General features: G+C 36.6%; 1 protein-coding gene across 1 annotated transcript in view; it reads left to right on the forward strand.

Annotated features, from left to right (window-relative positions):
• The window catches only part of MAP3K5 (mitogen-activated protein kinase kinase kinase 5), a 216,462-nt gene that overhangs the window by 55,076 nt on the left and 143,968 nt on the right, over nt 1-17,418 (forward strand). The window contains exon 2 of the mRNA XM_065889145.1: nt 11,492-11,631. Within this exon, the coding sequence (XP_065745217.1) occupies nt 11,492-11,631 (140 nt within the window). The remainder of the gene's footprint in view (nt 1-11,491; nt 11,632-17,418) is intronic.

Here is a 17,418-nt window from a genome sequence, read left to right on the forward strand (position 1 = left end):
TTTTTGTAATATAGGATTAAATTACCATGCTCCTACCACAGGCTCTAATCACACTTAAAATAATTTCTTAATATCATCAATCATCCTGCCAGTTGTCAAATTTTCTATGTGTCATGATTTTTTAACACTTATTTTAGTTAGAATACAAATAAGGTTCCTACTTTGCAATTGACAGGATCCCTTAAGTCTCTTTTAATATCTAATTTTTCCTTCCATCGCTCTCCCTCACCTCCTGTAATGTTTTTGTTGAGGAAACCAGGTCACTTTTCTTGTAGAATTTTCCATAGTCTGAATTTTCTTGATTGTATCCCTGTGTTACACTCCTTTAATCAGTATTGTTGTTTATGTAGATATAGCAAACATTTACTACAGCTATTTCCCTAGACAGAGTGAGAAAAATCTCCCCTTAATCAGAATAGCGTTAAATGGGAATGACATTGCCACAGCCATTTTTGCTTTAGAACTACGTGAGATAATGTTCAGGTAGAGCTCTCTGGCCACTGTCTGTTGTCTCTGTGTGAATAAGTTGAAAAGGTGTAAAGCAACTAGGGAAGAGTATGTCACTCAGGATGCACATCTATGAGGAACAGTTAGATTCTTTTTACAAAAATGATCACGAATGGACTCTTGTAACCTCACACAACTTAACGCCAGCGCCAGTTAATCCGGTCGGTAAGGATGGTGCTTGTGTAAGAGTCTTACGGTGACAGAGGGCTACTCTGTGTGCTTGGGAAATTCACTGAAGCATAAATGCAGACAGCTATGAAGAGTTAATTAAAATTAAATATGACAGACCTAAAAAACAAATGCCATACACCATAACCACCATAAAAACTAGAGTAAACTCTAAAAAAGCCTGTTCACATTTTTCTGAATAGCTCTTTCAGTATCTAATGAAAATAGATTGCTTACTTAAGGACTGAAATTTAGTACATAAAATGAGTTTATAGAGATCTAAATTTGTGATTCTAGACCCTTAAACCCAGTATACCTTCAGGAAATAGAAAAATTTCAAGGAGAAAAATAGTTTTCAACGGTGACGTAGACATTTTTGCCGTCAAAACAGCCTCGTATTCCATTTCTGCATATAAGGTGCACCGTGGCCCTGTCACATAAATAACTTTAGATTTAATTCTGACTCATACTTTTCTTATATAGCATACGCTTTATAGATCATTGTCCAAGTCTATTGTAATTGCTGTAACATTAAAAAATAGATTCTTAGATTATAAACTAGACCCTGTTTTGTACATGCTACACCACTTTTTTTTTTTTTTTTTTGCCATTTCCCGCAGCATGAGGAATCTTAGCTCCCCAGCCAGGGATTGAACCCGTGCCGCCTGCAGTGGAAGTGGGAATTCTGAACCATTGGACTGCCAGGGAAGTCCCTAGACCCTTTTTTAACTTGGAAAGAGAGTTAATACTCTTTGATGTAGGACCTATTTGTATTTCTTTAATAAGTAAAATTGTAGGGGACTGCTATACCTGTGACCAGGAAATATCACTTTATAAAGTACTTGCTATTCACCAAAGATAAAAATTGTGATTTATCTACTTTCCTTGTGCACTGATAATGAAGGATTCACGTGAAGATTGAATCTGGTTAGAGTATTTACAGGGCTCCCTGAATGACACTTACTAAACCACCATCAAAATATTGTGTGCTTGAAATTCCTCTCTGATAAGAAGGAAGGATTCTTTATTAGCCCAGTCTTCCTTGTGACCAAGAATACTCATTTGTAAGATTGAGATTTTCATGTCTGGTTAAGGTTTTTGTCTGTAGCCAGTAAGCAGAATAAAATTGGCGTCCCTCTTTTCGTCAAATACTCCTTTACTACATCTTAGGCAGTAGAAGTAAGGAAAAAAATAGTTTTTGGTTCTTATAAGGCTTGGGTTCACATCTTGCTTCTGTAGGTGCAATAGTTAGCATTCTTACTATCACAAATGACATAAAGTTCTCCTAAAAAAGAAATGTACCGGGGTCATGACTTCCCAGAGCAGAGGCATGTTTCCAGGGATGTTCACAGGATGTAGGCTTGCTCTTGCCGTCCCTGGGCTGGGCTTTCCTCTCTGTTGGCCACCAGCACCCGAGCTCTCGCCTAACAAAGTCCTCACCTGAATTGAAGGATCTCAGCATTCTCCCTTCCACTTTATTATTTCTCAGTCTTTGTTTTGTATTACCTTTTTCTTAAAAGTATCCCTCCTTTTTTCCAAGTTGACTCTTCCCCTTCACCTTTGATCCCATCCCATCTGTCTTATCCAAAAATGTAGAGACGATCTCCACTAATTACTTCCCCCTCTTTAAAATCTTAATCTTTCTACTAACGTTCGAGCACACCATCCTAAAACTAAACACCTTTAGCCCTTTCAAATCCCCTTCAATTGTTTGATGTCTCAGTTTCCTTATTGAATGTGAAAATCTCTCCTCTGGACCTTAGTGGGTGTTAATCCTCTTCCTTGCTGGAGAATGTCTGTGCTTGTTACCTCCATTTCCTTAGCTCTTGCTCAACACCTTTGGTTCTGCTGAGTTCTCCTTCCTCATCATGGGGCTTCTTTATAATCCTTGCGGTGGGCTGAAAAATGACCCTCACCCGTAGGCTTCAACATCTATGTCAAAACACAGGAACCAGTGAATGCTACTTTATTTGGAAAATTTGATTGCATATGTGATTAAATTAAGGGTTTTGAGATGAGATGATCCTGGATGGGCCATAAATGCCATCACAAGGGTCCTTATAAGAGAGAGGCAGAGGACACGTTGACACCACAGGCACACATACTACAAGCCGAGGAATGCTTAAAACTTCTAGGTTCTGGAAGAGGCAAGGAACACATTGTGCCCTAGAGCCTCTGAGGAGGCCTGATCCTGGCCCTGCTGACACCTTGATTTTGAACTTCCAGCCTCCAGAACTGTGAAAGAATAAATTTCTGTTGTTTTAAGGGACCAAATGTGTGGTAATTTGTTAAAATGGCCACAGGAAACAAAATACAGCCCTCTTTTGATATTCTGGACAAAATTATTGACCAAAATGAACATGCCTGAGTAACCAGTACCTAAGTCAGGAAGCAGACCCTTACTAGCTCTCCAGAAGACCCCTGGAGCCCCTCTCAGCCATTGCCCCCCACCAAAGAATCCTCTGTTTTGATTTTGAATATCACATTTATGAACCTGATATGAACAGGATCATAAAGTACCTACTTTTTTGTATCTGGATTCTTTCTTTTAACAATCTGTTTGTGAGATTCATCCGTGTTGTCACGTAGGGTTATAGATTTTAAAATTCTCATTGCTGTATAGTATCCATTGTCTGTATATAGCACATGGCATTTCTTCTACTGTTGGTGGTTTATAAATACTGCTGTTACAAACATTCATTACATGTCTTTTGGTGAACATCTATTTGTGTTTCTATTGGATATATAATGAAGAAAGGATGTCCTGAGTCAAAGCTGCCTTCTCGCTTCTTTCTATACTAAGTTGATAATCTCATCTACAATTCTACTTCAACTATCATCCATCATTCTGACTCTTAAATCACTCAGTCTGATTCTCATCTTTCTGTATCTGACAGCTGTCACTTTGTTACAGAGTGACAGCTGTCAGATACACACACGCACACACACACACACACACACACACACACACAATGTTTAGTGTGTCCCAATCCAAAGTCAAGTTACTACCCAAAAAATGGTTCTTCCTCTTGTCATTTATTACGTTAATGACAGGTCATCAATCTTAAACATTCAAGTTCAAAACAGAATCATTTTTAATTCTTTTTTTGATTATCCTGCATCCACCAAATTTCTAAAGCTTCCCCACCATGATTTCCCCACCATGTTATCTCTATATTAGTTTAGGGGCACATGTCCCTTGAATGACTCCTTAACTTAACTGATTTCCCACCTTCCAGTCTGTTGTGATACTCATCCATCCACAAATTCTAGGTTTGTCTTCACAAAAATTTGATCCTGCTGCACCCCTTCTCAAAACTCATGGACACGGATGGATCACCACTGATTGTACAGTCAGGTCAGAATTCTTTATGTTGGCTTTCTATGCCTTCAGAATTTGATTTCAACATCGCTTCGATGAGTAATTATTCATCTGAGGCTTCATCAGGTGGTACTGAGTTATATAGTCGCATTGTCTTCAATAACATGATAAATTGCTCAAAGGGCTTCCTATGAACATTTTTTGTAGTGGCTCCATATAATGACCATATATTGAGAGTTTCCTGTGCCTAGTGCACATGTAACCCTTACAACAGTTTTATATGGTAAATACCTGTGTTACTATCCTCAAGTTACAGTTGAGGAAACCGAAACTCAGAGAATTTAAGGTGTCTAATGTCACCCAGCCAGAAACCTAATTAGGATTCAGACGCTGGAAGTCATGAAACAGCTTGCCTGCCTTTTGCATATTCATGACTCCTCTCGAGGCCACTGGAGATGGGGAGGTTTCCTTTCCAGCTTTTCAGCTCTGCGGTGTGCTTTTCTGAGGCTGCATCTCCTCCTGGCCGAGAGCTGTGGTTCTAGGTCCTGCCACTCTGGGCTGGGCACCTCCTACAGATGTGTGCTCTTTCCCCCTTGCATTCTCTCAAGCTGGTGCATCGTGAACTGAACTCTTGCAGCTCTTGCCCAGGCAAGGGGACTTTAGTTCTTACACCACCAATCTTATTTGGTTCTGCTCCCTCCTTCCTTCTTTGCATATTTCTCTCCTTCCCCTTTCCCCCCTCTTTCTTTCTCTTTTGTTTCTTTTTCCTCTCTAGGCTTCTCCCCTTTTCTCTCCCTGCACCCCCACCCCCCTTTGGTAGGTGCAATGGCTCTCAACATTTTTACAAGACCACCCTCTGGAAATGCAAACCGTCCCTCTGATCACTTACCTCCCAGGCTTCTTTTCAGGTTAAACACCCCCCCCCCATACCTCAGTATAATAAACATCAAACAAGCATATTAGGGCTGGGGTGGGGAGATTATATATATATTTGCTTGAGCAATATATGAATGATTCATGCTTGAATCACTATGCATACATTTATTGGAGTTTAGGGATGAGGAAATTGGGGGCCAAAATCTACTGTTGATACAAATATGTATCGTTATACACAGTAGGGTTAACTAAATAACATACAAGAAAATAAAAGGGTGCTGATGAAGCTAAATGAGTAGTAATTTAAAGCAGGAATTGCCAAACCCTGACCAATTCAAAACAACAATGATGATGGATTATTCTTCTATCCTTCCTGAAAATCTCAGCAATTCTAGCCGTACAGTAGGAGTTTTGCAACTTCTCAACATTGTATCCCTGCCAGACTTTAGAAAACTGACTTAGAATCTTCAGGATACTCTCCTGGGGCACTACTTTTAGGCTATGAGTAACATTTTAGTAATTTTCATATTGTAGATTAGTTGTAAACAACCCTTATTCATTCATAAAAGGAAAATCAATGGAATGCAGGTTATGCTTCCCTTAAGAATTAGGAAGGGATGATCATTTGGGGGTTAGTGTCTGCTCTTTAGAGAATCTCTCTTGGTTCACCCATTAAGAATCCCATTGGGAACTGACGTAGTTTTCTAGTGTGGTTTTCTGTATTTCTCAACCAAGTCCCAGGTACCCTTCCTTTCCTTGGCTTCTTCCATAATGCCTTTGATGTGCCAGGGGTGCTGTTTGAGGTGCTCCACTTTCTGACTCCATTGCCAGCTGATGCCTCACCCACATAGGTTTCTGTCACCCATCCTACCAGAGAATGGCTCAGGATGTTTGCTGAATTAAACTGGAGATAATGGGTCATTGTGGGGATTAATCCATCATGACTGGATGCGTAGTTCTGTGTAATAACTTGGGAAGTTTCCAGTGATTATGAAACTTTAGAGCACCTTGTAGACTACAGAACAAGCTGAATCACTACTGGGCTCTAGCTTTGTCATCAGTGATCCTGATGCTTAAGGAAAAACACTGAATAGATGGAAATAAACATTCATGTCTTCCTTCAGTGCTGCTTTTTACAAGCAGCAGCAGCAGCTCTTGTGAGATATTTAACTAACAGATATGGTTTACCAAGGAAAAATTAAATAGAAAGTAACGCAGACTATGTACCACTGCCATTTGCTGACCAAAATGCAATTACTCACAACAGTCTTATGTGATTGTCCTAGAAATTTATTATGCTTTGATAAACTCCTGGCAAACCTAATTTGATGCTCCATTTAGCGTTAATTGAATTGGAACAAGGAAAGAAACTACACCTTATATACAACTGTGAGAGATTTTAATGTCTTTGCCTATATTTTTAAATGACTGACTTAGCCTTAAATTTTGAAATGTGGCAATTTTACGCACAATATTACCACAAAAACTCAATTAGACGATTATTAAGTGCATTTAGTCATGAAATACATTACAGGAGTATATGCGTCAGTCCCCAAATCTGTTTTTGCATTTCATTTTTGTTCTGATCTTTGGAACCTCCATATCCTATAAGTGTAGTATGTGGCTCATGTAAGAATTAAGAGCATGGATTCTCCAGCCAGATTGCCTGGGTTTGAATCCTGGCGCTACCGCTTTTAGACTGATTTTGGGCTGATTACTTATACCTTCTCTACCTCAATGTCCTGAGATAATAACATTACCTACCACAAAAGGGGTATTATGAAGATTAAATGATTTAATATTTAAAAAGCACAGAATGTCTGACACGTGTAATTACTAAATACATGTTTATGAAATAAAGTGGGTAAACTGTACCCCATATAAGTGGGTTTCAAAAATGGTGGAGTATCAGGCATTTATTTAGTTTGTTTTAATTACATCATCTTATGCATTTTTAGCATGTCTTAGGATGATTTCACAAGGAAAAAAATTTTCATCTGTTTATTTTATTACTTGTGAGAAGATATGCATCAGAGTCAGAAGATAGCCATAATAAGATAACATTTTCTTTAGTTAGATAATGAAATATTATTGTGTAAAAAAATGCTGTGTAACTAGAAGTCCTAGCCAGTATAACAAGGCAAAACAAAACAACCAACCAGAAAACAAAAACAATGAAAGACGTACAGATTAGAAAGGAAGAACGAAAACCATTTCTAGTTACAGATGATATGATTGTCCATGTAGAAAATCCCAAAGCATGTACCGAAAAAAAAAAAAGCTCCTTGAACTAATAAGTGAGTTTAGTAAAGCTTCAGGATACAAGGTCAATATACAAAAATCAACCATTTTTATGTACTAACAATGAACAATTGGGATTTGCAGTTTTAAAAAGAGTACCATCTACAATAGCACCCAAAAATGAAACAGGTATAAATTTAACAAAATATGTGTAGGAGCTATATGTTGAAAATTACAAAATACTGATGGACAAAGTAATCAAAGAAGACCTAAATAAGTGGAGAGATATGCCATATTCATGCACTGAAAGACTCAGTATTGTTAAGATGTCAGTTCTCCCCGAAATGATCTATAGTCATCATAATCCTAGTCAAAATTCTGGGAAAATTTTTTGAAGTTATCAATGGATAGCTTTCAGCTACCAATTGATTCTAAAATTTATACAGGAAAGCAAATTGAAGAACTCAAATAGCTACAACAGTTTTAAAAACAGAAGAGTTGGAGGACTCACACTGCCTGATTCCAGTACCTACCCTAAAGCTACAGTAGACAAAACAGTGTACATAGCACAGACGGTCCCCAACTTACAATAGTTCAATTTACGATTTTTGGACTTTATGATGGTACAAAAATGATACCCATTCAGTAGAAACCATAATTCAAAATTTTGAAGTTTGATCTTTTCCCGGGCTAGTGGTACAGTACTCAAGTGTTCTGAGCACATTGAAGGTAGGCTAGGCTAAGCTATGATGTTCGGTAGTTTAAGTGTATTAAATGTATTTCAATTTACACTACTTTCAACTTATGGGCTCATCTGGACATAACCCCATTGTAAATCGAGGGACATCTGTATTGGCAAAAGGTAGACACAAAGATCAATGGAATGGAATAGAAAATCCAAAACTTTTTGGAAGAGAAAATCAAAATGGATCATAAACTTAAATGTAAAATGTAAAAGCTATAAAACTTTTGGGAGAAAACAAAGGAGAAAACTTTTGTGACTTGGGTTAGGCAAAGATTTTTTTGAGCTACCACACCTAAAGCACAATACACAATAGAAAAAAATTTTGATAAATTGGTCTTAAAGTTAAAAACTTCGGCTCTCCTAAAGGCACTTAACAGAATGAAGAGGTAAGTCACAAACTGGGAGAAAGTATTTGTAAATCACATACCTGACAAAGGAAACATATCCAGATAATATAAAAACACACAAAACTCACAGTAAGAAAACAAACTCAACAATAAAAAAATGGGCACATGCTTTAACACTTTACAAAGCAGATGAAAGAGTAAAGTTTCCTCTATGGAAATTAAGAAATATATTAAGAAAAAATACAAATACATTAGAACAAATCACTTATCTGAATTTGAGGTAGGAAAAATGCCTGTCTTCTTCTGAGTTATCATATGGTATTATGGTATTTTAAAATTACTATACAATTTAGCAGTTTTAATGTTCTATATTGCATCCCCAAATGGGTCTGTTCCTGTTTAGATGTTTAGATCTAGTGAATATACCTCAGTTTGCTTTTACCATTTATTTTAAATGTCTCGTTTCTCTCTTAATCTGAAAGCCTTCTGCAGCGTTTGTATTTTGTTTTAGCAACAAATTCCACGAGTCAGTTCTCTGGAAAGAACCCATTTCCTCCCTCTTGTCACTACATTAACTTAGCATTTTTCTTCGTATATCTCTCATTTATTTTTCATCGGCAGCTGTTTTATTTGGTTTCTCTCAGCCACACTGTATGCCTTCTCTTGATTTTAAAGCAGCATCGCTGACTGAGTGGCTGGCATCTGTGGGAGGAGCAAGCCGTGTGGGCGCAGGAGGCAGATGGGGCGTGTGGGTGGGATGCAGTGACTCAGTTTGTTCGGGTGTTGATTTTTGATGTGTAAATGGTAAGGACCCCAAAAGAAAGCTCTCCATTTGTATTAAAGAGCCCCAAAGTCATGGTTAGCCTTGAAAACATCTTTTGAAGCTCCTGTGACCTGACCTCCCCTTTTATAACCTCACTCAATCTTCTATGTCTTTAGCCTCCATTTGATCTGATTTATTTCTCCTTCACAGAATGCAGACTGTAATTTCACATTCATTAGATAAGGCCGACTGTCTCAAACAGCCTCTCGAGGGTCTGTGTCGCTTTTATAAAAGTGCTGCACTTTGGTTTTACATTCAGTCACACGGGGCTTCAATGTTCTTTGTGTATTTTGGTGGGTTCCTAAATTACAAAAGTAATCAATGTTCATGATAGAAATTGTGAAAGACATAGAAGATATAAAGAGGAAAAGATAATTCATAATTCCATCACACAGCTATTATCACAGTTTACATTTTGGTATACAACTTTCCAACACTTTTTTATTCATGTGCATATATACACATAGAATATATATAATAATCTATTCATTATAATGTATACATTATATTTTAATGTGTATGCTATACATTATAATGTGTATATTTTAATATTTTTCCTTAATATAGCTTGAATTTACCCCAATATTAAATGTGCTTCTGTAATATAGTTTTCAATGGTTATATAATGTGCCATTAATTGAATTTATCAGTATGTGTGTGTGTGTGTGTGTGTGTGTGTGTGTGTGTTTCGCCATTTTTCTACTGATGGATATTTAGGCATTTTCCATTGTTACTGCAAAAATAATATTTCAGTGCATATACTTACAAGTAAATCTGCTACATGTATAGGAATTTTCACAGGATAAATTCTTAGGAATGGAATTATTGAGTCAAAGAGTATGCATAATTTTAAGGACTCAAGTCTCCTAAAATGTTCCCCATAGCATGTGAGAGTATCATTTCTTTGCATCTCCATTGGGTATTTTGAAATATCTTAGGCCACTTGTTAGGGAAAAAACTTGACACTATTATTCGTTTAAGGTGCATTTATTAGTAGTGAGATGTAGAATATTTTTATATGTTTATTTACCATTTTAGTTATACTTTTGTGATTTTACCTGCCTATGTCCATAGCCTAATTTTCTATTGTAATGTTCTTATTTGTTTTAAATTGACCAATCGAGATAACTTAAAAAGATATTAACCTTTCATGTGTCACGTATTGCACATATTTTAAACAAATTAGCATCATCTGTTAAATTTGCTGTATGTTAACATTTTCATTCTAATTGTGAGTAGGATCTGTTTAACTATTACATTTTCCAGAAGCTTATTATGATTATAAAGGAAGCTCTTGGTTTTCATAATTTTGCATCTTGACACCTTACTAAATTGTATTATTACTCATAGTGGTTGTTTAATTGATTCTACTGGGTTTTTTTGGTTGGTAATTGTAACATCTGCAAGTAATGATAATTATGTATTTTATTTTATAGAATTACGTTTCCATACTTTGTGAAATCTTATTGCATTAGTTAGGATTTTCAGAAAGTGTACTGGTAGTGAGAATAGTTGACAGTCTTGTCTTTTTCCTGATTTTCATGGGAATACCTGTAAGTACAAAGTTGGCAGTTGTTATGAAATATATATTATTCTTCATTTTAAAGAAGTGCCCTTATATTTTCAGTTTGCCGTTCTTTTTAATGAGAAATGGAAGTGGATTTTGAATTTTAGTTAAAGTATCAATACTTGGGGCATCTTTGGGAATGCTGATGATTTTTTTTCCATTGAGCCATCCTTGCATTCCCCAAATAAATTTTAAACCCATGATCTAGTGGTCTTATAGTATAATGCTTGATGCACTTTGCTCAGTTTTCTTTCATGTTTTTGTCTGTATACATAAATGAGTTTGAGACTAATCTGAATTTTATTTTTGGGACATTGTCAAATTTTGGTATCAAGTTTATGCCACCCTGGTGTTAGTCATCTATGAGCTTTGGAAGAACTTGTATCTGTGGTTATATTCTCCTTCTTAGTCATAATTTCTATACCTTTGATTTTTCTTTTTCTTGATTATACTTGCTAAGGACTTGCTAGATATTAATTATTATAAAATACAGCTCTGAATTGAGTCATCATCTTACCTATTTGCTTTTATAAATCTCATTTTACATTTATTACTTGCTTCTGTTTCCCATGGATCTGCTTCTGGAACCTTTGTTAACTTGTTTTCAGTGTTGAAATTTAACAGAGAGAATAAGTCCTGCTTCCCACCATTGCAGACTCTCCTTAGTTTCCAGTAATTATATGACCCCGTTATTGTTTTAAAAGTGCAGTTTTGCTGCAGTTTGTAAAACCACTTCTGATAGAACTGCTAATTAAAAAGTCAGTGGTAAATGAAGAGGGAAAGTCCCTATGGTTTCCTCAGTTCCTCTTTGAATACTAAGTAACTGAAACCGAAAAGTGCTTACTGGACATTATTTAGGTGTCATCTTTTGGGGGACTTTGTTTTCTGTTTGCAGATATTGCCGTGGTGGAGATGAGTGATGCCTTCCGGCAGCCGTCTTTATTTTACCACCTTGGAGTGAGAGAAAGTTTCAGCATGGCCAACAACATCATCCTCTACTGTGATATTAATTCAGACTCTCTGCAGTCACTGAAGGTACCTCACTTGTTTACTAAATATTTACTCTAGGCACCAGAGTTTTAGGGATAACTCTCCGTCATCCAAAAAAAAAAAATTCAAGTAGTGTATGTTTATGAAAGGATGTTTTTGTTAGTCCAATAATTATGTAACAGTGACGAATTACATTGTGAGGTTTATCTGGAATTCAATGTGGAAATTTGATGATACACAGATAGGGGAAAAACTTAGTGTTGATTTCTGAGCTCCGATTGGAGTTGCAGTTGAGGAGACTATTGTTAATAGGAAGTTGTCAGTATACACACTGGAGAAAGAAGAGGAGATTGCATAAGGTATGGACAGCCCTCGTGCTGTGTCACCATTGGGGGTTTCATTGGGCACACCTGTCTCCAACTAGAAATACGCTGCCTACTGAAAGTACTCTGAGTAGAAATTCTCTATCACCAAAAATTGCCATCCTCTTTCACTGGGATATGATATCAATTAAAGTGGGAAAAGGGGAAGGAAAACTTACCGTATTTGTCTGCAAAATTCAGCATGTCGCATGGCATTCTCTCCATTATAGGAACTTAATGATAGGAGGGTATTTCCTCCATCCAAAAAGATTGCCTAAAATGCTTTTGCAAGGCCAAGTGATTCTACACTGTGATTCTTTGAAAAGCATTAACAGTTCAGCATATAACTCATGCTGAACCTGATATCATTCATTTCCTTTGCGAACCTTCCATCTACCTCTTTGTGGCTTTTTCTCATCTATACTTTCAAGTTCCCAAATCAAAGCCAACCTTGGAACGTGGAGTCCTAAAACCCAGAGCCATACTTCCAGTAGCTTAGGAATTGGTAATATGAAGATCTCTAGCCCAAAATCCAAGCCAAAAAAAATTTAGTAGTATTTTGCTTTTATCTGAATATCTGAAGCTTATATGACTTTCTCTAAAAAATCTGCAGAGTGTCATTTAGCAAATACCTTTGCTGTATGCCAGGCATTGTGCTGGGGATTGATAGGCTATCCCTTTCCAGAATACTCTGAAATAGTACTAAGGGATTTTCCCCAATTCCGTCTAAATCTATTTTTCACCTGGAACAATTCTTTAAGCAACCCCTACTTAATTTTGCCCCAGATGTACCCCTTTAATTAATGTATCATACATTTCATGATGGTGTATTTTTAATTAAACATTTTGATTTGGTACTATTTACAACATATATTAGCAGTTGATGAAGAGATTATTTTATTTACTCTTTGTATTCTGCTATTTTATTTTCTTTGCATTAAGTTTATTTTCAGCAGGCAGTGTTGTGTTGGACATTTTTCACACTACACTATTTTTATTCTTGTCCTACTGGTATCTGGTGATTTAATTTTATGGCCATCCTTTCCTAAGGAAAATTTTTTTAATTACATTTGAGAGAAAGAGATAAAGCTACTCTTATCAGAAATTTGTGTGGGACAAATAAACTGATTTATTTAATTGCTTTCAGCCAGCCTTTGTATAGAAGTGTTATTGGTATTTGAATAAAACAGTTCTTTAAAGAGGCTTGTCTATCTAAAGTATACTCATTCTTGTACATAATCGCTGCTTGTTATTGAGCTCTTACTATGTGCTAGGTACTAAGTGCTTTACTCATTTACATATTCACATTTAATTCTTAAAACATCCCTGTGAGGTATATAATCTTTTTTTAAAAAAACTAAATTTATTTATTTATTTATGGCTGCGTTGGGTCCTCGTTGCTGCATGCGGGCTTTCTCTAGTTGTGGTGAGCAGGGGCTACTCTTTGTTGCGGTGCACGGACTTCTCACTATGTTGGCTTCTCTTGTTGCAGAGCATGGGCTCTGGGCGCGCAGGCTTCAGTAATTGTGGCTCGTAGGCTCTAGAGCACGGGCTCAGTAGTTGTGGCACATGGGCTTAGTTGCTCCGCAGCATGGGGGATCTTCCTGGACCAGGGATCAAACCTGTGTCCCCTGCATTGGCAGGAAGATTCTTAACCATTGCGCCACCAGGGAAGTCCCTGGGGTATATATTCTATCACCAAATTATAAGATTTCAAACTGAGACTCTAACAAATTCAATCATTTGCCCAAGGTGATATGGAAAATTTGGGACCATGTCTGCCTGACTCCAAGACCTGTTCCCCTTAACCGCTAAACTTGGTTGCAGTTACTTTTAGTTAGAAGGATATCAGACATTCCTGCTAAGTGTGTTCATTTAGAAAAACCCATCAAGCATACGTCCTGAGTTGTTCCATGCAACATCCATCCCTTCTTTTGTCTTCCTCCTTCCACTGACTGTATGTTATTGACTGTATTCCCTAAGCTTTTGCCATTTTCTTATTTAGTTTGTTCCTGGCCCAAATAGGTATCTGGTTGCAGAGGACAAAGTTCTGGGGTAGAAAGTGTTTTTTTTTCAGTCTCTGAGCAATGGAAGTTCCTCGGGTTCTGCTACTGAGGAAAGTCTGTGTGTGTGGGTGTGTGTGTGTGTATTTTTAATTTTTAAAATTTATTTCTGTTGCAGGTAGTTATAGGTGTAACTGTTATCCCTGCCATCTACCAACAGAAAGGAAAACTGCTGTGAAATAAGGCAGAAAAAGAGATATTTATAAATAATATATTATGGATGGATTAACCAAATAAAAACGAAGCATCTCCCTATTTTCACAGGGCAAAGACAGAATGAGAATGTTAGTCTTATCACATACCTAGCTTCACTTAGGTTGATTCTTTGGGCATCTAGAAAGTACAGCTGCACCAGTTTTATTTTCATCTACTGCTCTTTGTTGAAGAGAACAGTTTCTCTTTGGCGGCAAATTCTTAGGAAGAAATCATAGGAAAAATTTTTTTTAAGTTTAAGCTTCTGAAAAATAATTGTTAGGAGCCATATAAGTACTTAAAATCTATGTCTGAGTTTTCATATGAAAGCATATTTAGAATCTAAGCAAATCATGAACTTGCAATAGGATTCGTAGTCATTTTAAATTACAAGTACTCTCTTATTGTAGCAAGAAATATTTAATTTTCTTCCAAAAAAAAGATCATCGTTGCACTTTGAGAAAGGGAAGTTGATAGATATTCTTTTTTTCCTTAGCATTGTAATAACAATTTTCACAATTTTCTCTAGATAAGTATCATGAAAACTTCTTACGTGCCTATTAATGAGACTCTTAATGCTGAGATTTACATTTGCTTGAAAATAAGAAATTGCTGGGAACAGTTGTTTTCTGATTTATTTTGTGCATCAGAGAAATTATCAGATCTTCCCTTGGAGTCTCTCGGTAAACGGGACAGTACATCTGGACACCATTGGCCAGTAAGTTGTTGGGCCAATACACAGAATGCGTCTGTCATCAGAAAGGGCTTGGGAGAAATGAATGGCTGTTGTGTAGAGTGAGGAAGTTGTTTTAATGAACCGTTTCTTCTATCATCAGAAATTCCTTTACAACAACTGCTCTCAGCTCTAATTCTTGTGATTCTTCCCCCTTTTCCCTTGTTTAGCTCCCTCTGTTTTTTCTAGGCTACTCCCCACTCACATTAAATAATGTTTCATATAAAAACAAAGCAAAACAAAACAAGGAAATACCACTTAAAAGCCAACAATTAAAAGCCCTTATTATACCAATGGCAAGGCTGTGGAGAGTGGAAAACGTATGCATTGCTGGTGGGAGAGTATGTTGGCACTACCTTTTGAAGATCAATTTGGCAATAGCTTATAATATCAAATGAACGAATCACCAAGAGTCAGCAGTTCTGTCTCTAGATGTATACTGTAAAAAAAAATCTTTAGCATGCATAAGGAGATATAATCAAGAATGTTTATGTTAACATTGTTTGTAATAACCTCTCCCCCAGAGGAATTGGTAAATATCTATCAACAGAAGAATGAATAACTACTTTCTCGTATAGTCATTTAATGGAATCTTATAGAGCACTTAAAATGAATTAACTAGAGCTTTCTGTACCACTATCAATATATCTCATAAAGAGTGTTGTGGGAAAAAAAATTATAGAAGCTTGTGTACAGTATGGTGCCATCTATACAAAATGTAATGACGTGCAGGACAATTTTTTTATACATTTATATTATAAAAGGATAGAAATATGTATGGGAATTATAAATAAATTAAGAATAGTTACCTCTTTGAAGGATAGGAGTGGAATAGAGTTGAGAGGGGATGACAGGAGTCTTCAACTATATATGTAATATTTCTAAGACTAGGTGGTACATGCATTGGTGTGTGAAAAAGTTTTATTTTAAATTTTTAAAATTGAAGTATAATTAACTTACAATACTGTATTAATTTCAGGTGTGCAACATAGTAATGATCACCATAAGTCTAGCTACCATCTGTCATTATACAGAGTACATTACAGTGTTATTGACTGTATTCCCTATGCTGTATACTACATCCCCATGACTTATTTATTTTATAACTGGAAGTTTCTACCGCTTAATCCCCTTTACCTATTTTCCCCATCTTCACACGCCCCTCTCCTCTGGCAACCATCAGTTTGTTGTCTGTATCTATCAGTCTGTTTCTGTTTTGTCTTGTTTGTTTGCCTGTTTTGTTTTTTAATTCTGCCCATAAATGAAATCATATGGTACTTGTCTTTCTCTGTATGACTTATTGCACTCAGCATAAATATTCTCTGGCTCCATCCATGTTGTTGCAAGTGGCACAATTTCATTCTTTTTATGGCGAGTAGTATTCCATTGTACATATATAAGCATATGTATGTACCACATCTTCTTTATCTGTTCATCTATTGACATTTAGATTCTGTATCTTGTTTCTGTATCTTGGCTATTGGAAATAAAGCTGCATTGAACTTGGGGGTGCATATATCTCTTCAAATTAGTTTTCATTTTCTTCAGATAAACACCTGGAAGTGGAATTGCTGGATCATATGGTAGTTCTTTTGAGGAACCTCTATACTGTTTCCACAGAAGCTACACCAATTTACATTCCTGCCAACGGTGAATGAGGGTTCCTTTTTCTCCACATCCTTGCCAACACTTTGTTGTCTTTTTTTTTTTTTTTTTAATTTTATTTATTTATTTTGCGGTATGCGGGCCTCTCACTGTTGTGGCCTCTCCCATTGCGGACCACAGGCTCGGGACGCGCAGGCTCAGCGGCCACGGCTCACGGGCCCAGCCGCTCCGCGGCACGTGGGATCTTCCCGGACCAGGGCACGAACCCGTGTCCCCTGCATCGGCAGGCGGACTCTCAACCACTGCGCCACCAGGGAAGCCCCACTTTGTTGTCTTTTGATAATGGCCATTCTGACAGGTCTGAGGTGATATCTCATTGTAGTTTTGATTTGCATTTACCTGATGATTAGTGATGTTGAGCATCTTTTTATGTGCTTGTTGACTATCTGTATGTCTTCTTTTCAAAAATGTCTATTTCAGATCTTCTGCCCATTTTTTAATCAGGTTTTTTTAATATTGAGTTGTATGAGTTCTTTATGTATTTTGGATATTAATCCCTTATTAGATATATCATTTGCAATTATCTTCTCCCATTTAGTAGGTTGCCTTTTTGTTTTGTTGGTGGTTTTCTTTGCTGTGCTAAAGGAGTGTATGATTAAGTTTTATATTTTTATATACTTGAAATATTTCATAATTAACCTTTTTTAACGAAAAAGTTGTTATACTCTGTTATTTCCTATAGCCATCAGGATAATTTACATCTATTTTGGGCATTTGAATCTCAAAATATTTTTTTAGTTTCTTTTTTCTAATGTTCTAGCTGTGGTTAGAAAGCCTCACATGCATTTGGATCTTTCTTTCTGCACTAGGATAGGCT

This window comes from Phocoena phocoena, chromosome 12 (assembly GCF_963924675.1).
Source record: "Phocoena phocoena chromosome 12, mPhoPho1.1, whole genome shotgun sequence".
NCBI classification, from domain to species: domain Eukaryota; kingdom Metazoa; phylum Chordata; class Mammalia; order Artiodactyla; family Phocoenidae; genus Phocoena; species Phocoena phocoena.